The sequence below is a fragment of the Apodemus sylvaticus genome, chromosome 20 (assembly GCF_947179515.1).
Source record: "Apodemus sylvaticus chromosome 20, mApoSyl1.1, whole genome shotgun sequence".
Taxonomy (NCBI): Eukaryota; Metazoa; Chordata; class Mammalia; order Rodentia; family Muridae; genus Apodemus; species Apodemus sylvaticus.
In genome coordinates this window covers 6040594-6063015 of record NC_067491.1, presented here as the reverse complement: position 1 = coordinate 6063015, position 22422 = coordinate 6040594, and the positions used below count along the sequence as shown (strand labels likewise).

General features: G+C 54.7%; 1 protein-coding gene across 2 annotated transcripts; it reads left to right on the top strand.

Annotated features, from left to right (window-relative positions):
• The first annotated feature begins 1618 nt into the window (after positions 1-1618).
• Agap2 (ArfGAP with GTPase domain, ankyrin repeat and PH domain 2) lies at positions 1619-19669 on the top strand. 2 transcript variants are annotated; one of them, XM_052165884.1, is made up of 18 exons: positions 1619-1898; positions 8739-8797; positions 9665-9752; positions 9890-9975; positions 10128-10275; positions 11933-12067; positions 12376-12485; positions 13379-13537; positions 13734-13820; positions 13921-14025; positions 14575-14737; positions 14921-15040; positions 16614-16742; positions 17811-17959; positions 18063-18153; positions 18237-18459; positions 18549-18804; positions 18926-19669. In XM_052165884.1, the coding sequence occupies exons 1-18, from the start codon at positions 1739-1741 to the stop codon at positions 19166-19168; spliced, it is 2511 nt and encodes an 836-aa protein (XP_052021844.1). In that variant the 5' UTR covers positions 1619-1738; the 3' UTR covers positions 19169-19669. The 2 variants fall into 2 exon arrangements, with proteins under 2 accessions (XP_052021844.1, XP_052021843.1); XM_052165883.1 differs by lacking the exon at positions 1619-1898 and adding an exon at positions 5972-7175.
• Positions 19670-22422: the final 2753 nt, after the last annotated feature.

Sequence of the window (22422 nt, the reverse complement as noted above, 5' to 3'; positions counted from 1 at the left end):
GATGTAGTGTGACCTCCTGCTTGAAGTTCTGACTGGACTATAAACTGAGAATTGTAGGCTGAAACAAACCCTTCTTGACTAAGTGGCTTTTTGGCAGAGTGTTGTATCAGAGAAAGAGAAATGAAACCAGAGTACATGGGAACACACAGGCCTGTGAACACCATACACACATACACATGCCAAAAATAATACTAATTGGGCCAAACTACTCATTACCCATGACCCCAAACTTGCTTTATCTCTGTTTTCTCCTTCAATTGCTCCTTCTTCTTCTTTCTTCTTCTTTTCCTCCTCCTCTTAAAAGATTTGTTTATTATATGTAAGCACACTGTAGCTGTCTTCAGACACCCCAGAAAAGGGCATCAGATCTCATTACAAATGATTGTGAGCCACCACGTGGTTGCTGGGATTTGAACTCAGGACCTTCAGAAGAGCAGTCAGTACTCTTAACCACTGAGCCATCTCTCCAGCCCACTCATTGTTCTTCTATTTCAGGCCACAAATCGAGGGCAGAACAATGGTACCACTATAACTCATTCACCCCATAACTACTTGGGCCTTTTAAACAGGAGATGGTTATAGTGAGTAGCTGATTAAAGGAAGCCTTTAGAAATGTGTAGCGAGGGGCTGGAGAGATGGCACAGTGGTTAAGAGCACCAACTGCTCTTCCAAAGGTCCTGAGTTCAAATCCCAGCAACCACATGGTGGCTCACAACCATCCATAATGAGATCAGGCGGCCTCTTCTGGAGTGTCTGAAGTACAGCTACAGTGTACTTACATAAAAAATCTTGCTGGGCGGTGGTGGCGCACGCCTGTAATCCCAGCACTCTGGGAGGCAGAGGCAGGTTGATTTCTGAGTTCGAGGCCAGCCTGGTCTACAAAGTGAGTTCCAGGACAGCCAGGGCTACACAGAGAAACCCTGTCTCAAAAGAAACCAAATCCAAAAAAACCAAAAAAAAAAAAAAAAAAAAAAAAAAAAAAAAAAAAAAGAAAGAAAAAAGAAAAGAAAGAAGGAAATGTGTAGAGAGAGACGGGTAACTGGAGGCCAAACTCTTGATGTTTAGAAGTGTGAGCCTCATCTTTAGTGGCTAAGCGATTTCTCCAGCACATGCAGGCCTCTGTGGTGACAGATCAAATAATCACGTAATCGCACATGGGTTTCTGTGTTTTCCTAGGATAAACTTGCAAATCGCCAAGAGTATGCATCCTGCCTGAAATTTTACCGGCCACATCCTCCCAGAATCCACGCCAGTCTTTTTTTTTTTTTTTTTTTTTTTTTTTTTTTTTTTTTGGTTTTTCAAGACAAGGTTTCTCTGTGTAGCCCTGGCTGTCCTGGAACTCACTCTGTAGACCAGGCTGGCCTCGAACTCAGAAATCAACCTGCCTCTGCCTCCCAAGTGCTGGGATTACAGGCAAGCGCATCCACCTCCCACTGGGGCTGTGGGAACAGTATTAAGGTTGCTTCATTCACCTGACTGAGCAATCTTCACCGGAGCTGGCTGGCTGAGCTGAAGGGCCAACGCTAGGGGGGGCAGGAGGTGTAAGAGGTAGGACAGTGTGGGTTGTGGGTTTGAAGCTCACCAGTCAGGAAGTGAGGCTGACAGACGACGGAAGGGCGGGCAGGGTCGGGGAGTTCTGGGGCACAGCCGAAGGGGCCTTCTGAAGTTTGGGGGCTGCGGGGTCATGGGCTTCGGAGCCAGAGGTGGCTGGTAGTCTGACGAGGCAAGTCTGCGCAACATGCATGCCCAGAGGCAGCTGGCTATAGCCACGGTAAGAGCAGAAGTCAGGCGACATGAGGTGACCAAGCAAGCTCTGAGCCGACTCAGGAAGCTGGCAGAGAGGGTGGGTGACCCTGAACTCCGAGCCAGCATCCAGGCCTCACTGGACAGCATACGAGGTAAGAGATGCATCAGTCCCTAACTTGGCTGCTTTGGGGACCAGTATGGGACACAGCAATGCTTAGCTGTGTCTGGCTGTTCGAGGATCGACTTCCTAGTTCTTGAGACAAAGCTGGGAATTGGGAAGAAGACATTAGGGGAGATGGAGAAAAGACATGGGAGGTATTCTTATAATTATTATTCCTCTTTCCAAAACCGGACTCTGAACAAAATACGGGTTGCTGAGGAACTGACCTTCTTGGCAGCAGAGAGTGGATACACACTGGGGAGACAGACCCGATAGATGGAGTCCCCGCATGGGGAGTTCAGAACAGGAAGCTGTGGGGGCAGAAGGTTCTGGGATTCGATAATATGTTCATTCCCAGGACCCACTAAAGATCAGTGACCTCTTGTTCTCCAGCTGTAGAGAAACACACACACACAGAAGGGGGGGGGGGAGTGTGATACACTACAGTGGAGGTCAGGTTCCCAGACACACTAACCCTTAAAACTCCACACTTCATCCAGCCGCAGTGCAGCACGAGGTCCCCAGGACTCGCCACAATCTCTTCTCCTTCTGTCTCCCTTCTTGTCTTCCCCTCCGGTTCCTTCCGTTCTACCTCCTTAGTGCCCTTAGAGTAACTGATGACAACACCGGGAGGAAGTGCTGTCATGGCAACAGCATCCGCCACATCCTCTTGCCCACTGTAGCCTTGGATCCTGGGCTGGGGCCCTGGCAAGGCTGTTGTCCATCCTTCCCGAGGCCCAGCACTGAGGATCTTTTGGGGGTGGGGGGGGGCTGTTACATTCCATCCATTTCTGGATTCCCAAGAACTCACAGAAGTAGGCTTCCTTGCTTGTGAATTGTGTCAGGGAGAAGGAAGTCCAACCTTCATCAGACCCTAATCATTAGTGTTATCGGACCTCTCTGTTCATTCTCAACCACTTCTTTAAAAAGGGAGTGTCAAACAAACAAACAAACAAACAAACACTTTCTATTCAGGACACCTTCTGACACCAGGGTACAATTTGGATGCAGGATTGGTTGGCTTAGTTTTTAGTGGGGTGGTTTCCATGGCTATCTTCTTATTACCCTTCTGAAGCTAGTGTCTTTTTCACCACCCGAACACAAGCCTCTGACAGGAAGTACGTTTGCATCTTCCCTGACATCCACAGTGATGGGAAAGGAAGACGGAGGGAGGCAGGCTGGCCCACGGAACTGCCTAAGAGAAAAACCACAAGATTCCACCTTTGTCTGAAATAGCGTGGGGTTGGGACCAGGCCAAGAAATTCTCTTAATCCTGAAGGGGGGGGAGAGCTAGTGTGATGGAGGCACCCCCCCTGTAACCCTAGCACCATAGTCTCACAACTTACAAGAATGGAGCGCGATGGGGGTGGGGGTGGGGGTGGGTTCTAGAGCAGACTCCATTACAGAGCAAGTCCTAGACTCAGACTCAGTTACATTACATACTGAGCAGCTACCCAAGAAGGAAGGAAAGAAGGAAGGAAGGAAGGAAGGGAGAAAGGAAGGAAAGAAGGAAGGAAGGTGAGGAGACCCTTCTCTGTATCTGATAGACCTTTCTCTGTATCTTTGTGTGTGGTGTGTGTTGCCGTGGATGAAACCTAGGGCCTCCAGGCCTCCTACCATGCCAGGCAAGTGCTCTACCAGTTCAACACTATGGGTTTTTGGTTTTTTGTTGGTTTTTGTTTTTGTTTTGTTTTGTTTTGTTTTGTTTTGAGTCTGAATTTGGGTCCTGCTGTCTGTCTACCCTTGGACTCGCCGTGTGGCTCAGGCTGGCCTTAAATTTTCAGTTGTCCTCCTGCCTCAGCTTCCTCAGAAGAGTGCACCACTTCATCTGGCAAAAAACTGTGCTCTTCCTAAGTAACTTGTTCTCCTTTGAGACAGAATTCTGTTCACACTAAATGTGAAGGAAAACTGAGACCATTCCACCCCCAAATACTAAAAAGCTAACGATTCCCGTTTATGGAATTGTCTCCTTCATGAAAAATTAGGGTGGGTCTCCTGCCCTGAGAACGTTTGATGGGCAATCCCTAAGAAACCATTGACCTCAAAGATGGGACCCCGGGAGAGAGTGGATCTAGGTCTCTGTAGAACAAAAGGACTCCCCACATTCCGGCTCAGCCCCCAACCTTTACCCCCTACCAGGCCGAAGAACACGGTGCTGGCTCCAAGAGCCGCCCACGACAGCGCTTATTATAGTCTGGGCTGCGTCAAGAGGGTGGGACGCCAAATCAAAGTACCGCCGAGACTCTCCAGATCCCGGGCAAGGGTCTCCAAGCTTCAAGGAGATCTTCTTCCTTCCAGCCCCCTCCCTCCTCCCTCCATGGGGTCTCAGTCTCTCTTCAGCACGGGCTTAACTGCTCATATTTCCCTAGCCCCTCTGGAGGACAAAGCCTTGAACTCCAAAGCCCCCAAAGGGGTGGGGACATAGCACAAATGGTGTCCATTCACTCTGCCCCCCCCCCCCACACACACACCTGCTGTAAGAACCGGGCTACATAGACCTTAGGACACTGGATGGAAACACCTAAAAAGGCTGGCTCCCGCTGGCTCGGCTGAGGGGGTTCCTTGTGTCCAGGGAGCAAAATCTCCCCCGCAGGTGGGTATCCAGGTGTGAGAGTAGGGCCTTCGCTAACCACCATCCCCTGATTGGTCTCCCACCCATCCTACACACTGATCCCTCCTCCCCGCTTAGCTTATCCTCGCTGCTGCTTCCGAGGCACTCTTGGAGCTACGGTTGCTATGGAGACTAGATGCATTTTGGAATAGGGGGGGGTGTCAGTCGGTAGATGTATTTCTTCCACCTTGAGCTGGGCCTTTGACTCATGCTGCAGATTGGGCTGAGACGCTCTCCCCTCCAGAGGCAACCCCCCCCCCACCCTTCTAAGTTCCTTGTTTGTCCCCATCCCTGGGGACACTTTCCAAGTTCACTTTGGGACAATGAGTTCAAGACGCAGTGCAAGTACTCAGTATGTGGTGGGGGGAGTGGGATGAGAGGGGGGAGCTGGGTGATGAGAAGGGAGACTCATCTAGGTACCCTGAGAGGGGAAAGGGTAAGGTCCTGGGAAGAGATAGCCCATTTCAGCTTCCCAAGAATCGACCGGGACCAAAAGAGTTCTCTCTGTTCCCTGTACCTGTCCAGCCAGTTACAAACCAGTCCAGGTTTTTAACCCTTGTCCCTAAACGTCACAGTCTACATTCGTGTTCCTAACCTAACCTTGGTGTGAGAAATGAGGGGTCCAGGTAGTTGGTTGAGATGAATCCAAGTCCCAGGAAATCCAGTCCAGGTTTTGGGAGGGAAATCCAGTCCTGGATTTTGTACCGCCCTAGCAGACAGCGGTGCTGGTGGTGGTGAGGGGGGGGGGGGAGGAGAGATGGGGTGGGGGGGCCCGCGGGCCGCCTCCTCCTCAATGTGAGGGGAGCGCCCGGACACAACGCGCATCCGGACAGAGCCGATCCCGAGCGAACCCCCCCACCCCCGCGACTCTTCTCCAGGATCCACGCCCCTCCCCTCCCAGACCCCAGACCCGTGGGTTCCTACCTCCTCCCGCTCCCTCTTTCCTCCCCCTCCGCCTCCAATAGCTCCATCCCTAGCATCCTCCCCGTGCTCCTGCGAATCCCCCGCACAGACAGCCCCGCTAGTCTCCTACCCTCAAGACCCCCCTTTCCCACTGCATCCGCGGCCTCTGTCCATTGAGTCCGCATTCCCGCCCCTGCCTTCCCCTCACCCCAGCTTCTCCCCCAGTCCCCTGTCCCCCTTTCTACCCTCTTTTCCTTCATCCCCCATTTGCCCCCACTACTGTCCTCCCCACCCTCCTCCGCCCATCTCAACGCCCCCACCCAGACCGGGGTGCACGATCCGGCGCGCCTCCCTGGAGCAGCACCAAGGTCCCGGGGCTCCAAGGGGGTGGGGGCGCAGGGCGGGGAGCATGGGGAGGGGGCGCCCCATGTGATGGGAGGGGGGCGCAAGAGGAGGCGGCGGAGGCGGCGGCGACAGCGGAGCCGGGCCGGGGGCTCAGAGGGGTCCGGGGGCTGGGGGCAGCGAGCAGGGCGGCCCCATGGCCGGGCCCCCCTGAAGCAGACCCGGGGAGTCCCCTCCCCTCCCCAGCTCGGGGGTCTCCGGGCCCCATGAGCCGGGGCGCGGGCGCGCTTCAGCGCCGGACAACGACCTACCTCATCTCGCTGACCCTGGTCAAGCTCGAGTCGGTACCTCCGCCACCGCCTTCTCCATCTGCAGCCGCAGCCAGCGCCCCCGGGGCCAGAGGCTCCGAGCCCCGAGATCCTGGCAGCCCCCGAGGCGCGGAGGAACCCGGCAAGAAGCGGCACGAGCGTCTTTTCCACCGGCAGGATGCGCTGTGGATCAGTACCAGCAGCGCGGGCGCCGGGGGCGCGGAGCCCCCCGCGCTGTCCCCAGCTCCGGCCAGTCCGGCTCGCCCGGTCTCCCCGGCTCCGGGCCGCCGACTGTCCCTGTGGGCCGCCCCTCCGGGACCCCCGCTTTCCGGGGGGCTGAGCCCGGACTCCAAGCCGGGGGGCGCCCCCTCTTCCTCCCGGCGCCCTCTACTCAGCAGCCCGAGCTGGGGGGGTCCGGAACCCGAAGGCCGGACGGGTGGCGGAGTCCCAGGCTCGTCCTCCCCGCATCCTGGCACCGGTAGCCGAAGGCTCAAGGTGGCGCCTCCGCCACCAGCTCCCAAGCCTTTCAAGACCGTGACCACTAGTGGAGCCAAAGCCGGCGGGGGCAAGGGCGCGGGTAGCCGCCTGTCATGGCCCGAAAGCGAGGGCAAACCCAGGGTCAAGGGGTCAAAGAGCACCGCCGGGACTGGAGCTTCTGCCGTTGTGGCCGGCGGGGGAGGGGGCGCTGCAGTCACGACCTCTGGTGGGGTCGGGGCTGGGGCTGGAGCGAGAGGGAAGTTGTCCCCTCGGAAAGGCAAGAGTAAGACCTTGGACAATAGTGACTTGCACCCAGGACCCAGTGCCGGCTCTCCTCCGCTCACCGTACCAGCAATCCCAGTTCCAGCCACTTCTGTCACTGCCGCCTCCACGCAGCCCCTCGGGCCTGCACCCCCAATCACTCTGGAGCCACCAGCTCCAGGGCTGAAAAGGGGCCGGGAGGGCGGCCGAGCGTCCACTCGTGACCGCAAGATGCTCAAGTTTATCAGCGGTATCTTCACCAAGAGCACAGGAGGGCCTCCCGGCCCCGGGACCCTTCCCGGACCCCAAGGCTTATCTTGCAGCGGGTCCAGGGAGCTGCTGGGCGCAGAGCTTCGCGCTTCCCCTAGTGAGTAGGGAGGGTCAGGGCCTGAGACACTGGGTGCTTACTTGGGATAAGGGGACGCTGTGCAAGAATGGGGGGGGGGTGTTCTTTTGGGTGGATGGAGGAACTAGGATCCCCTACCAAGGGATGGAGCCAAGGATAGGATGAGGTCCTGAAGCCAGGAGACTGAGATGGGTGTTCTCCGAGCGAGTCTGTGCTTCTCGGGAAAGGGTGGCCTTGTTGATGCCAACTGTAGGAAATCCTCCCACAGAAGCCTCAGGCCCCAACGCCAGTCCTGGTTGGATTCTGCAAACAAGGCGATAGGGGTTTTGCTTGTGTTGGAGGGACGTTGGAAGTGCAGGGGATGTGGAAGCCTCAGTTTCCACCCCCAGCACAGGTGGTGTGGCAGTGACCTTGCAGGCAGCTCCTCGCCAGGAGACCGGTCTCCTGGGTTGAGAGCCGGCTGGTGGCTTTTCCACGCACCGAAGGTGGATTGGGCGGTTCTTGAGCGAAGCGGGGGCTGGAACGTGCAGATTTAAATGTGAACTGAGAGGGGGCAGATAGGAAGCCTGGCTTCCCGCACTACCCACCCCCGCCCCACAGCGGCTCCAAAACCGCCCGGGACTGACCCCGGAGTGAGGCAGGGGCGGAACGGCTGCTAAGACAATTCTTATCCCGGGAGACTTGGGAGGTCGCCTTATTTATTTAATTTTCCTCCCGAGGGGTGCCTTTATTATTATTTTCTAACTGGTAGAGACAGGAGCGTTGGGAGAGGGGGTGCGACCGACGACTCGGTTCCGCTCACATTCCCCGGAGGGGAGGCGGGTCTGGAAGCGGGGGCGGCCCCGGGGGTTTGGCTTCTGAGCGGGTGGGAGCAGATGGCTCCGGATCCCCGAGTTCCCGCCGCAGCTGCGGCGCGCCGGGAACGTCCGGCCAGTGTCAGGCGCGGGGGCTGGACCCGGCGGGCGGGCGGGCGCAAGGAGAATCTTTTCTCCCTAGGCCCGTGGTTTCTCTCTGCTTGGGGATGAAGCTCTTTACCCCACCGTTCTTTCAGAGGCCATGGAGATCTAGGCAGAGGAAAACCCAAGTTTTTTCCCCCTGGGGCGATGGACAGGGGTTAGAACTACCTGTACCACTGACCTTGAAAAGGGCAGGAAAGCCCTCATCTCTCTTCTGTAAAACGGAGGTGTAAGAAGACCCATTCCACTCTAGGACCCAGACACTCCCTCTTGGATCTGCCCCAAGAATGTCGGGGGACCCCTCTATTCTCTGTAGTGTAGGGAAATAAATCATTGCTAGTAAAGTCCTGGTCGGGTCTGGGGCAAGGACCACGTTTGGGGATGTGTTTAAGGGAGATGCCAACTGAAGTATTTTTGTCTTGCTAGCTCTGTTGCTAAGCAACCGCTGAGCAGTGGCAACAGCTGTGGGGAGAGCGGCTGGGATGGGAGGACTGGGGACCACTCAGACCTGAGCCGCTGCAGGCAGGGTCCTCAGGGTTAGGTGAGGCCCTCTGAAAGGAGCGTGGCTGAGGCCTGGGAGTTCTCCTAGGCCAGACTCTCCCTTCTTACCATAGCTTTCCCTTTTCAGAAGCTGTGGTCAATAGCCAGGAATGGACTTTGAGCCGATCAATTCCCGAACTGCGCCTGGTAGGTAGCCCAGTCTCTTTCCGTGCAGGGAAAGTTTACCTCTCCCGGGAACTCTTAATTCTTTTCACTTTGTCCTGTTCCTGCACGTGAAACTTAGAACCCTTGAGCAGTACTGAGGGATCTGCTCCATATAGATTCACAGCTTCTCTAGTCACGTTCCATTTGTCCTGGCTTCTCACGTCTAGCTTAAAAAAACAAAAAACAAAAACAAAAAAACCTGTTGGTGTTCTATTGCTTAGAACTGGGCAAAACTTGCAGTTCTGCCTAGACCTAAGCCATGCTACACAAACAAGTGGTTTTGGTTTTGGTTTTTGGTTTTTTGTAACAGGGTTTCTCTGTGTAGCTCTGGCTGTCCTGGAACTCACTCTGTAGACCAGGCTGGCCTCAAACTCAGATATCCACCTGTCTCTGCCTCCCAAGTGCTGGGATCAAAGGCATGTGCAACCACTGCCCAGCAAAAATTTTTTAAAGATTTATTTATTATTATATCTAAGTACACTGCAACTGTCTTCATGCGCCAGAAGAGGGCGTCAGATCTCTACGTGGTTGTTAGGATTTGAACTCAGGACCTTCAGAAGAGCAGTCAGTGCTCTTAACCGCTGAGCCATCTCTCCAGCCCCCACAACAAGTTTAATGTGTTATTAAGCAATGCCCACGCACAGCAAAATAGGTTTTGCTCAGTTTGTGGTCTGTTTCAGCCTTTGGACCATTTCTTACTGTGGCATGCCCCACTGTTCCCAGCGGCCTAGAGGGTCCTTCTTTGATGGCTTGACACTGCCCAGTTCCTGTAGGCTGTCTGGCATGAACAGACCTAACTTCTTGCCCTTTGGTAACTCCTACGGTCTCTGTGCCACGTCTCTCCTTTAGGGTGTGCTAGGTGATGCCAGAAGTGGGAAGTCCTCCCTCATCCACAGATTCCTCACAGGTTCATACCAGGTGCTGGAGAAGACTGAGAGTAAGTCCTCAGGAGCCAAGTAAGCTAAGGCTGGGCACCAGTGCCCGGGGCCACGATGGGACTCAAGGCCTAAGAGTCAGGGATTGTGGGAAGGTCTGGTGGCCTGCCCTCTGACCTGTTAAACCTTTCCCGGGCAGGGGAGCAGTACAAGAAGGAGATGCTAGTGGACGGGCAGACCCATCTGGTGCTGATCCGAGAGGAAGCAGGGGCACCCGATGCCAAGGTGAGGCACGGAGGCGTTGGCGATGGATGGCAGGCTGGCTAGGGTCAGTGTTGGACACAGAAGCATTCCCTGGCTTGCTAGGAGACCCTCCGGATGGTACCCCGAGGGAGTGAGCCTGTGTGACCTCTGTTTGCCTTCTCGTCCCCTGCAAGTTCTCAGGCTGGGCAGATGCCGTCATCTTCGTCTTCAGCCTGGAGGATGAGAGCAGCTTCCAGGCCGTGAGCCGTCTCCATGGGCAGCTGAGCTCCCTCCGGGGGGAAGGTCGAGGAGGCCTGGCCCTGGCTCTGGTTGGGACCCAAGGTAAGGAGAGGAGGGTGAAGGGTCAATACGTACTGCCCCGCATGGTTGATAATTTGGAAGGTGTCCGGCTGCCTACTGAGATTCCAGCTTCCCTCTAGAGGGAGTCTGATGTCCAAATAAGGAAATAATGCACAAACACGCTTCCCAGGTTCTGAGCAGAGAGTAGATGGCAGTCTGGGGCCAGGACCGCTGAAATGGCCATCTCTGTTCCCCTCCGGAAATGCCACCTACCCTGTGTACGCGTCTCCGGGATATCACAGGCTCTCTCTCAATTACACGCTGCCATTTCTGATGCCATTACCGTGGAGCACACAGAAAATGTCAAGTCCTAGTGTGGATAGAAAGCCTTTCCCTTCAGCTGGGTCAGGCTGACACCGTTTAAAAGAAATTTCTCTGCAAACAAGGAAATACTAAGGAAACCAGGTGACCAGAAGACCGAGTTCTCCTAGTAGTAGCTCGGAAGCATTTACGCTGTTGCTACCCAGCTCTGTCCAGCTGACAGGACACTCCACGAGGCCACACGTGCTGCTGCAGGTGCAGGCCTCCACCTGTCCCTTGCCTCCCAGTTTCTGACTGGAGAATGAGCAGCGCACCTGCTGCCTAAAGGCATTCACCTCTTGCCATGTTCCTGGGCCAAGTGTCTGCCCTCAAGTTCAGGATGGGATGTTTATCACCTGTGAGTCTCAGCTATCGTCAGGAAACTCCAACTCAGCCTCTGGAGTTTTGCCTGGAAACACACACATACACACAGAGACATATGCATACATACAAACAGAAAGACACATGCATGCATTGGGGGGGGACAGACAGACAGATACATACACACAAACAGACACATGCACGCATCGGGGGGACAGACAGACAGACACATACACACAAACAGAAAGACACATAGACAGACAGACACATACACAGAAACAGAAAGACAGACAGACATATACATATACACAAACAGGGAGACACACACACAGAGACAGACAGGCACATACACACAAACAGAAAGGCATACGTAGACAGACGCATACACACAAACAGAAAGAGACACACACATACACAGAGACAGACAGACATACACATATACACAAACAGGAAGACACACAGACAGACATATACACACAAACAGAAAGACACATGGCGGGACAGACAGACACATAAACACAAACAGAAAGACATACACACATGGGGGGACAGACAGATTCATATACACAAACAGAAAGACACGCATATACACACAGAGAGACAGACAGACATATACATATACACAAACAGACACACAGAGACAGACAGGCACATACACACAAACAGCAAGGCACACACATGGGGGGATAGACAGACATATCCACACAAACAGAAAGACACACACATGGGGGGGACAGGCAACCAGACACACAAACAGAAAGACACACACATGGGGGGACAGACAGACACATACACACAGACACACACAGAGGAAGACAGACAGCACACAGAGACCAGTTTAACTTGGGCTGGGCCCAGTACTCACAAAGGGGTGTGGACACTAACAGTCTACTTGAGGACAGATGTTCTCTCACAGTCTAGCTCTAGGAGGTCTAGCCTGGGCCAGAGGTGACAGAGGGTATCATGAACATTGAAGGAAGGGCACCTCGTCAGTCCTGACTGTTTCCTGTCTCCTCAGACAGAATCAGTGCATCATCTCCTCGGGTGGTGGGTGATGCTCGAGCCAGGGCTCTGTGCACAGACATGAAGCGTTGCAGCTACTACGAGACCTGTGCCACCTATGGGCTCAATGTGGACCGGGTCTTCCAGGAGGGTGAGTGTGGGCGTTCCCAGCATGTGACAGTGGAGAGAGCCATATCCCGGAGACCCAGTATCCCATTCTGTGTTTCCCAGTGACAGGAAATTGGCCTCTTAGAGGGAAGAGGGGTCTGGGAACCTATGGAGAGTTGTATTAATTTGTGGATGCTTTCTGGGCTGGAGAATCTCTCTAGGCATAGATGGCACAGAGGCTCTGGTGACAAGGAAGTCGGAGCTATTTCTCAGAGGCCTGGGTACTTCTCAGAGGGGGCCACGGGTATCTGTCCAGCTTGTGACTCCTCCATTCATTCCCCTTCCCTCCAGTGGCCCAGAAGGTGGTGACCTTACGCAAACAGCAGCAACTCCTGGCTGCCTGCAAGTCCCTGCCCAGCTCACCAAGCCATTCTGCTGCATCTACTCCTGTAGCCGGGCAGGTGAATTGGGGTGTCTGGGACCGACGTCAAATTTAGAAATGAGGAAATGGGTGGGATTAGAAAGTAACATAGAGGCCGGGTGATGGTGGCACACGCCTTTAATCCCAGCACTTGGGAGGCAGAGGCAGGTAGGTCTCTGAGTTCAAGGCCAGCCTGGTCTACAGAGTGAGCTCTAGGACAGCCAGGGTTACACAGAGAAACATTGTCTTGAAAAACCAAAACCAAGAAAGGCAAGTCAGCTTCCCTCCTCATGCTTTCTGCACTGTTGGGTGGCACGAGGTCAGACTTCACAAAACTTAAAGCAGTGTGACACTGCTAGGGGAGATTTGTGTTGCTGATGTCAGTGTGAATGAGTAGTGATGCAAAGGTAATGATAAGAAACTATGTCATCAGGGATGGGTAATGATGTAACGGTGATGGTAGCAATGATGTCATCAGGGATGGGTAATGATGTAACAGTGATGGTAGGCAATGATGTCATCAGGGATGGGTAATGATGTAATGGTGATGGTAGCAATGATGTCATCAGGGATGGGTAATGATGTAATGGTGATGGTAGGCAATGATGTCATCAGGGATGGGTAATGATGTAATGGTGATGGTAAGGAATGATGTCAGCATGGGTACTGATGTAACGGTGATGGTAGGCAATGATGTCATCAGGGATGGGTAATGATGTAACGGTGATGGTAGCAATGATGTCATCAGGGATGGGTAATGATGTAATGGTGATGGTAAGGAATGATGTCAGCATGGGTACTGATGTAATGGTGATGGTAGGCAATGATGTTATCAGGAATGAGTAATGATGTAATGGTGATGGTAGGCAATGATGTCAGCTTAGCTTGGTAGGCACAGGTGTTAGCTCTGCTGACCCCTCCATGTACCGCCAGGCTAGTAACGGGGGCCACACTAGCGACTACTCTTCTTCCCTCCCATCCTCACCCAACGTTGGACACCGGGAGCTCCGAGCTGAGGCAGCCGCCGTGGCTGGGTTGAGTACCCCAGGGTCCCTGCATCGAGCAGCCAAGCGGCGGACCAGCCTTTTTGCGGTATTGGCCACGCTAACCCCCTTTTTTCTTCTTTCCTGCTGCCGACCCCCTTTTCCTTCTATCCCGCTGCCTGCCCGTCATCCTCAGCCTCTAGACCTCTCTGTTGGGCTCTTCCTCTTCCCTGTCCTTCCCCCCACTGTCCTTCCCAGCTTACATCCCCATCCATCCTCTGTGGCTAATTCCAGTATCATTCCAGAACCGTCGGGGTAGCGATTCTGAGAAGCGTAGCCTAGACAGTCGGGGAGAGACAACGGGGAGCGGGCGAGCCATCCCCATCAAACAGGTAAGAGCTTCAGGAGCTGAGGAAAGGAAGGGTCACAGCAGCTGTTCTCAGCCGGCTTCCCGACCCGGCTTCCCGACCCGGCTTCCGCCCTCTTCCCCAGAGCTTCCTGCTAAAGCGAAGTGGCAATTCCTTGAACAAGGAATGGAAGAAGAAATATGTGACCTTGTCCAGCAATGGCTTTCTACTCTACCACCCCAGCATCAACGTGAGTAGCAGGGCTGGTGAGATGGCTCAGAGGTTAAGAACACTGACTGCTCTCCCGAAGGTCCTGAGTTCAAATCCCAGCAACCATATGGTGGCTCACAACCATCTGTAATGAGAGCTAACACCCTCTTCTGGTGTGTCTGAAGACAGCTACAGTGTATTTACATATAATAATAAATAAATCTTAAAAAATAATAATGGGTAGCAGAGACGGTCACAATGGGAAGCCCTGACAACTATTGAGTTCTTTATGTCTCTGACTAATCCGCGAACCAGTTCTGGGAAGCTTTAGTCTAGGTTTAGAGCCGGCCACCTGTCTGTGCTGGGGAGGCAGATTCATTGACCCCATCGTACTCTGGTGGGACAGCACCAAGGGTCAGCCTGTTTCTGGCCTGCCATTCAGGGAATGTTTCCAGGCCAAGTCTGACAGGACTACTCTCTTCACAACCCAATCAGCTCGCGAGGTTCCTCTCTATCCCATTTTACCACCTAATGTTCAGTACTCCAAAAGACCGGAGTCCCACACCCCAACCCCGTACCCTCTCTACAGGACTACATCCACAGTACACATGGCAAAGAGATGGACTTGTTACGAACAACGGTCAAAGTCCCAGGCAAGCGGCCCCCAAGGGCTATCTCTGCTTTCGGCCCCTCAGCCAGCATCAACGGGTTGGTCAAGGATATGAGCACTGTCCAGATGGGTGAAGGCCCTGGTAAGTCAGGCCCATGGCAAGGGGGCAGGGAAGGAGCGGGGACAGAAGAGGGCCATGGGGAGATGGAGCTGCTGGTACTAACTACACTTGCTGTGTGGGGTGAGGGCTGATAAGGTGCCTACTATACAGGAGAGAGGGTAGGGAGACAGGTTCACTGACCGCCTCTCTCTCTCCTCCCCACAGAAGCCTCTACTCCCATGCCGAGCCCCAGCCCCAGCCCCAGTTCCCTGCAGCTTCCAACAGACCAGACATCCAAGCACCTGTTGAAGCCAGACCGGAATTTGGCCCGTGCCCTTAGTACCGGTCAGTGTGACCTCCCTTCATCCATGACTTCCAGATCCAAATGGGATGTGGGTGGGCGGGGGTGATGTAAGAGGGAGGTTTAGCGAGGGAACACAGGAATGTCTGCTGGGTGAGTGGCATCAAGCTCATATGCCGCTGCGTCTCAAGGCGGTGAGTCTGCTTGCCTGAGCTCGGGTTCCTGGTTTGACTTGACACATGGACAAGTTACTCCACCTATTCCTACTTCAGCTTCTATCCTATAGGAGGTCTTTCTTTCTTTCTTTCTTTCTTTCTTTCTTTCTTTCTTTCTTTCTTTCTTTCTTTGTTTTTTAAGATTTATTAATTATATGCAAGTACACTGTGACTGTTTTCAGACACCCAGCAGAGGGTGTCAGATCCCATTATAGATGGTTGTGAGCCACCATACAGGTGCTGGGAATTGGACTCAGGACCTTTGGAAGAGCAGTCAGTGCTCTTAACTGCTGAGCCATCTCTCCAGCCCTAGGAGGTGTTTCTAAGGCAGTGGTTCTTTTTTTGTTGTTGTTTTGAGACAGGGTTTTCCAAGTAACCCTGGCTGTCCTGGAACTCACTTTGTAAACCAGGCTGGCCTTGAACTCAGAAATTTGCCTGCCTCTGCCTCCCAAGTGCTGGGATGAAAGGCATATCTCACCACTGCCCAGCCCTAAGGTAGTGGTTCTTAACTTGTGGGTCACAACCTCTATCTCTGAGAATGTTTACATTACGATTCATGACAGTAGCAAAATTACAGTTATGAAGTAGCAACAAGAGTAACTTTGTGGTTGTTGGTGGTAGTGGGGGCTGTGTTAAAGGGCTACAGCACTAGGAAGGCTGAGGACCACCGCTGTAAGGTTTAATTTACAAATGGAGGACTTTGACCAGCATATAGTCAGCCATCAGTGTTTGAAATGTTTGGAAATGATATCTATAATATCTGTCTATCTATCTATCTATCTATCTATCTATCTATCTATCCATTCATCCATCTATTTATCTATTCATCTATCTATCTGTTACATATGTATACATAAACAGAAAAGTAACACTGTAACAAATGTTCCTTGCAACAACTTCTCAGGTCAAGGGTCAAGGTCAATATCCATATTTTAGGCATGGAAAAAAAACCGAGGCTCAGGAGATTAACTTGCTCAAGGTCTGGAGGCTAGTGAGCTGCATGCGGGCTTAAGATCTGAGCACAGGGGCTGGAGAGGTGGCTCAGTGGTTAAGAGCACCAACTGCTCTTCCGAAGGTCCTGAGTTCAAATTCCAGCAACCACATGGTGGCTCACAACCATCTGTAATGAGATCTGACGCCCTCTTCTGGAGTGTCTGAAGACAGCTACAGTGTACTTGCATATAATAAATAAATCTTTAAAAAAAAAAAAAGATCTGAGCACAGACCTGATTCCGAAGTGCTCAATCGCCTGCCTGCCTCCTTAGGAATGACCTCCTAAGGGCCTCTTAGACAGGGACAGCTGAGGAGGGTTACACTAAAATGCCAGTTAGTTCAGGACAGGATGTAAGCTCTAGGGGAGTCTATGGAAGGGCAACTGAGGCACTGTGTCCCCCTCCCTAAGACTGTACCCCATCTGGAGACCTGAGTCCCCTGAGTCGGGAACCCCCACCTTCGCCCATGGTGAAGAAGCAGAGGAGGAAGAAATTGTCCACACCTTCTAAGACTGAAGGCTCGGCTGTGCAGGCTGAAGGTGAGGCTGTGGTGGGTAGCCCCACTCCCATTCTGGACCCCTACTCCCCTGGACCCGAACCCCTAACCTAGCTCCTGCCCAACAGGATAAGTCCTGAGCTGAGTGCTTGACTCTCATTACCTCTGCACATAACTGTGTGGGAAAACGGATGGGCACCAACCGGCTCCTGTCCGTCCCGTTCCCAGTTCCCAGCCCTGTTCTTTTCCTGTCTCCTAGCCCCCGCCCACGTCTACACTTCTAACCCCATCCTTTGCACCTGTATCTAGTACTGCAGCCCCTGATCTCAGTGTCCCTACTGATCCTGCCCCCCAACCCGTCCCTGTTCTCAGTCTCACCTATGATTGGCAGGTGCCTCCAAGAGCCCTTTATCTCTGGTCCCTAAACCTGCCCCCACCCCATCCCAACAATCCCTATCTCTTGCCCCCTTTCCTACTGTTCACACAAATTCTGACACCCCCTTCCCCACAGAGAGCAAGTTTCTCTCTGGCCACAGTCCCCGCCCCCTGCCCCGCCCTCTTCCGGGTCCTCTGACCCGAGTTCCAGACCTGCCAAATCTCACAGCTCTTGGCTTCCGCGCCACTCTGCTCCGGGGCCACTGACTTCAGTTCTGCTTTCTCTCCCCATCTGTCTGTCCTGCTTTGTCTCTGGCACTCTCTGTCACCGTCTGTCTGTCTGTCTGTCCATCTGCCTCCTTCTCTTCTTGCTCTCTCTCTCTCTCTATCTATCTCTTTCTCTCTGTTTGCTCTTCATTCTGTCTCTATCTCCTTCGCTTCGGGAAACCAGCCAAGCGCAAAATGTGGAAACTAAAATCCTTTGGTAGTTTAAGAAATATTTATAAAGCAGGTAACAAGTGGGAGCCGGGAGGGGTGCTCAGCTGGGGTGCAGAGGGGTGGGGGGCCCTGCCTCCCCCGCATGTGCTCGGGCTTCCTGCTGTTTCCCACCCTCTGCTCCCCCTTCCTTCCACTGTCCCCCTCCTAGGGGCTCCAAGGACATCAGGGAAGAAGGGTTTGGGGGAAGGCCTCCTGTTTAGACTCTGACCCTCATGACCTCTCCCATCCACCCACCCAGAGGAAAACTTTGAGTTCCTGATCGTGTCCAGCACTGGTCAGACGTGGCACTTTGAGGCGGCCAGCTTCGAGGAGCGGGATGCCTGGGTTCAGGCTATTGAGAGTCAGATCCTGGCCAGTCTGCAGTGCTGCGAGAGCAGCAAGGTCAAGGTAACCGTTTTGATGCTATGGATGGAGGCTAGCAGGAGAGGGTTGGGGTCGGGGGCGGGTAAGAGGTTCGGCTGTGCCAACGCTAACTTCAACTCCTCTGCAGCTGCGCACTGACAGCCAAAGCGAAGCTGTGGCCATCCAGGCGATCCGCAACGCAAAGGGAAACTCGACCTGCGTGGACTGTGGAGCCCCCAGTGAGTGCAAGGGCACCGCTGAGGAAACTGGAGGGTGGGGTCCTATGGTGGGATGTCTGTCTTACTGTTGCATCCTGTCCCAGACCCCACGTGGGCCAGTTTGAATCTGGGCGCACTCATCTGTATCGAGTGTTCTGGAATCCACCGGAACCTGGGCACACACCTGTCCCGAGTGCGTTCACTGGACTTGGACGACTGGCCGCGGGAGCTGACCCTGGTGCTGACGGCCATTGGCAATGACACGGCCAACCGCGTGTGGGAGAGCGACACTCGGGGCCGTGCCAAGCCCACGCGGGACTCTTCGCGGTAAGGCTCGAGGATCAGCGTGAGGGTGTACGATTTCTGGGAGGTCCGAATAAGAGGTCCCTTATAACTCTTTGTCCCTGGTGCTGCAGGGAGGAGCGTGAGTCGTGGATTCGCGCCAAGTACGAGCAGCTGCTGTTCCTGGCGCCTCTGGGCACCACAGAGGAGCCTCTGGGCCGCCAGCTGTGGGCCGCTGTGGAGGCCCAGGACGTGGCCACCGTTCTGCTGCTTCTGGCCCACGCGCGACATGGGCCACTCGACACCAGCGTGGAGGACCCGCAGCTCCGCTCGCCGCTGCACTTGGCAGCCGAGCTCGCCCACGTTGTCATTACACAGCTGCTGTTGTGGGTACGTGAGTGGAGAGGTAGGGAAAGGGAACCTGGAGGTGGGCTTGGAGACGTCGGGTGGGCAACATGTGGGTGGAGGTCCCCTGGATGGCGCGTGGTCACACGACCTTTTCTTCCTGCAGTATGGCGCAGACGTGGCGGCCCGCGATGCGCAGGGCCGCACGGCACTGTTCTATGCCCGCCAGGCTGGCAGCCAGCTGTGTGCAGACATCCTCCTCCAGCACGGCTGCCCGGGAGAGGGCGGCAGCACAGCCACCACGCCCAGCGCGGCCACCACCCCCAGCATTACCGCCACGCCCAGCCCGAGGCGACGGAGCAGCGCTGCCAGCTTGGGCCGCGTGGACACCACGATCGCGCTGGTATAGTTGCCCAGCAGCGGGAGAGACACCCCCCACCCCCGCGCGGGCCGGGCACGACTACACCGTTGGACAGATGCACCCACTCACCTCTCCAGTCCGCACCCCGCCCCACGGGAGCACTTTTTACCCCCACGAGGGCACAGCCCCGCACGCCTCCCAGGAGACACAAACTCACCTCCCTCTCCCCAGCGAGGCATGGAGACCCTAGCTCATCACGCCCCCACTTCACAGCTTCCTTACTTGGATTGCCCTGGGTCTACCTGCTGGGTGTTTGCACATGGGCACTCCCTTGCAGCTGTTTGGGCTCCAAGGTGCTTGGACTTGCTGGCTCGTGCCCCTTAGGGGCGGGGGAAAAAGATCCAGTCCTGCCTGCGTTCTACAATCCGGGTGGCGGGAGCCGAAACCCAGGCTGGCTCCTGGGGCAACGCCACACCATAGGGAGGGGTTAGTAAGTGGAAGACTAGCCCTGGGACTTGGGACCAATTTGGGGACCCCACCCCTTCCATGCTAATCTCACTGCCCGGTGAGGGGGGAGGGCAGCGAGGGGCAGGACCCCTGCTGCCCATGGAGGTGGAGGGGTCCCCAACCCTTTCCGTGAAAGGGACCATGAGGAGTGGAAATTAGATATCCCCCCTCTACCTATCTATGAATGGAAAGCTAAAGAGCCAGGGGGAGCAGAGAGCCTGGGTCCTTCCCCTTTCGATCTTGGGGTAGGGGAAAAGGATTGGAACAGGAGGGTACAAGAGAGGGGCTTTGTAATTTATTGCTTTGTTCCCCGACATGGGGATGGGGTGGGTAGGGGCGAGGGGAGGGCATTTCAGGGTAGGGGAAGCCAGGGGTGGGCAGGGGTGGGGTGGGGTGGGGTGCTCTCGGGTTGTGTCTGTGACCGTGACTGCGTACCTGTGACTGTGCAGCGCCCGTGGTGATCTGGGGTAGGGGGGCACCCCTACAATGGGACCCCCTCCCCCATAATCCTTTCTGTCCAGCCCCTCTCTCCCTGGAGCAGCTCCAGGTCCGTTTTTTCTATCCTTTGCTCCCTCCCAGCCAGGGCTGAGAGGGTGTATAGTGGCTAGGAGGGTTTCAAGGTCCTGGCCCCATCTCCAGAAAGGGGGAGGTGGTGTGGACTTCTCTGGCCCAGCCCTGTCACCCTTAAGTCAGCCCGGCTTTGGGCCGTCTGTGTCAGTGGTTTCCGGTCTTTTTTTTTTTTCCTTCCTGGCTAAAATATTTTGCAAAAGACCAGGTAATTGGGGAGTGGAGTGAAGAGGGGGGCAGGGGTTACCCCCCTCACCTCCAAGGCAGGTGGTGTGAATCTTAACAGCAATTAAAGAGCAAGTGATTTTGTCTAGGGGGCGAGACGCTGGTCTGTTATTCAACAGGCAGGTGAGGGTATGGTCTCCGCGCTGGGGATGGGAAAGGGATGAACAGAGGAGCTGGCTCCTGGGCGGGGCTAGGACAGCGCCCTAGGCACAGAGGTAGTTCCAACTTTGTGCAAGAACCCTGGGTTTATGACGCAGGAGTGACAGTGGGGGCCTGAGAGCAGAACTTAGACGCACAATGGATGCTGAGCCGAGGGAGAAAGAGACGGGCCTGGGGAGTTGGGGGCTGAGGTGAGGTTGTCAGCAAGGGAACCCAATGGTCTCTTAGCATTGAGAGGACCCCGCTAAGTGCTGTGACCCTGGGGAAGACGCCTTTGACCACTAGGATTCACTCACTTTGATCGTGAGGCATCAGAGCTGATGGAGGTGGGACACCAGGGGCAAAGATTTCCCAACCATCTGCAGGCCCTGAGGTTCACAAGGTCCAGCCATTTGCTCATTTTTATTGTTGCAGGGTCACCTGGTCATGGTGACCTGGGCCATAGTACCGCGACACTTAGCACATAGCCAGCCCTGCCTTTCTTTTGTGTGTAGAAGCTCTAAGCACCAGGCCTGATAAAGGCACAGCCAGGGTGGCACTGGGCTAGTGGGTAGTGGGCTGGAGCAGGTTGGGCCCGCCTGCTATCGTCTACCTTGAGGAATCAGTTGGTGGTAGCGGCATCTTTGGATAGGGCCGGTTCCAACCATCGGTGTCCTGCAAAGTGTTCACCTGTAGATGTGCCAGTCAACTGACATGGTCTGGTCATACCTCCCGAGACAGGTCTCATCTGGAGACTTTTCTGCAGAGCCCCTGGCTGGGTCACCACCTAGCACATCAGTGTGACCCAGGGAGGAGTGTGGTGGAGAGGGACAAAGCGAGAAGGGCCTGGCAGATCCCACTGCCTATGAGCTGAGTCAACCTTGATTCCCTGCTTCATTGCCTCCACCTTCCCTTATAGCAAAAGCTCACACCCTTCCTTAGAAGCTCAGTGTGGGGAGGAAACAGGACCCTGGACAGAAGGGGACCCGCAGGCCACTGAGAAATGGCCACAGTGTCAGCAAACTCTACCTCCAAGCAGATGATTTCCTTTAATGGGTGACATTAGTTTTGTGGGGGAAATGACAAGATCTCAAGTCCTCTAGGCTGGGGCAGAAAAAGGGGAGTGGGTGGCCCTGGGCAGGCAGGGGCAAACTGCTGCTCCTTCTGTGGCCACACCACCCCTCGGTAGCCATGCACCTCTCCACTCGGATCCCCAAACCTTCCCACCCTCCTCCGGATGCCATCCTCCGCCCCCTCCCGCCCCCCAACACACACCCGCTGTTCTGTCCCTTTGTGTGCCTTGGCATAGCTGAGGCTGACTGACCTTCGTGGGAATTTTGCCAAAAGTCAAAAGAAAGGAAAAAGGGATGTATTGTTCAAAGTTCAGATGGACTCCGTGAAGCCAGGTTTCCGTGTTCTGGCCACGCTGAGGCGCTGATGATCAGTTTCCGTCTGCAGCTCTTCATTTGTCAGTCCGAGGGCGTCTCCTGTAACTTGGCAGCAGCTTTTAGTGTCCGCCAGGACTAGCCTCCACATCTGCATTCCTTCAGAGCTCAGAGGATGCTTTGTAAGATGACTTCCGTCCTGAGGAAGGACTGTGCCACTCACACCCTCGTTACTGCCCCCCCACCCCCTAGGCCAGAGCTTGCTCAGTATCAGAAGGGAACCGGTCTTAGGGAATCCTCTGAGCCCGCTGCTCTCTCCGCCTTGGGCACTCTCAAGCCAGGGCTTATGTTCCCACCCAGCTGAGGCATCAATCCCCTTAAGAGACTCACATGGCGGTGGAAGGCAGGACTTGTCTACATTCAAAACAATTTAAGTATAACATGATATTGGCCCTCAGCCACATTCAGCCACAGCAGAGC

Coding starts and splice junctions, on each gene's coding strand:
- Agap2 (XM_052165883.1), top strand. CDS start 6,029: ATGAGCCGGGGCGCGGGCGCGCTTCAGCGCCGGACAACGACCTACCTC. Junction 12,068..12,375: donor GGACCGGGTCTTCCAGGAGG/GTGAGTGTGGGC, acceptor CCTTCCCTCCAG/TGGCCCAGAAGGTGGTGACC. Junction 14,738..14,920: donor CCAGATGGGTGAAGGCCCTG/GTAAGTCAGGCC, acceptor TCCTCCCCACAG/AAGCCTCTACTCCCATGCCG.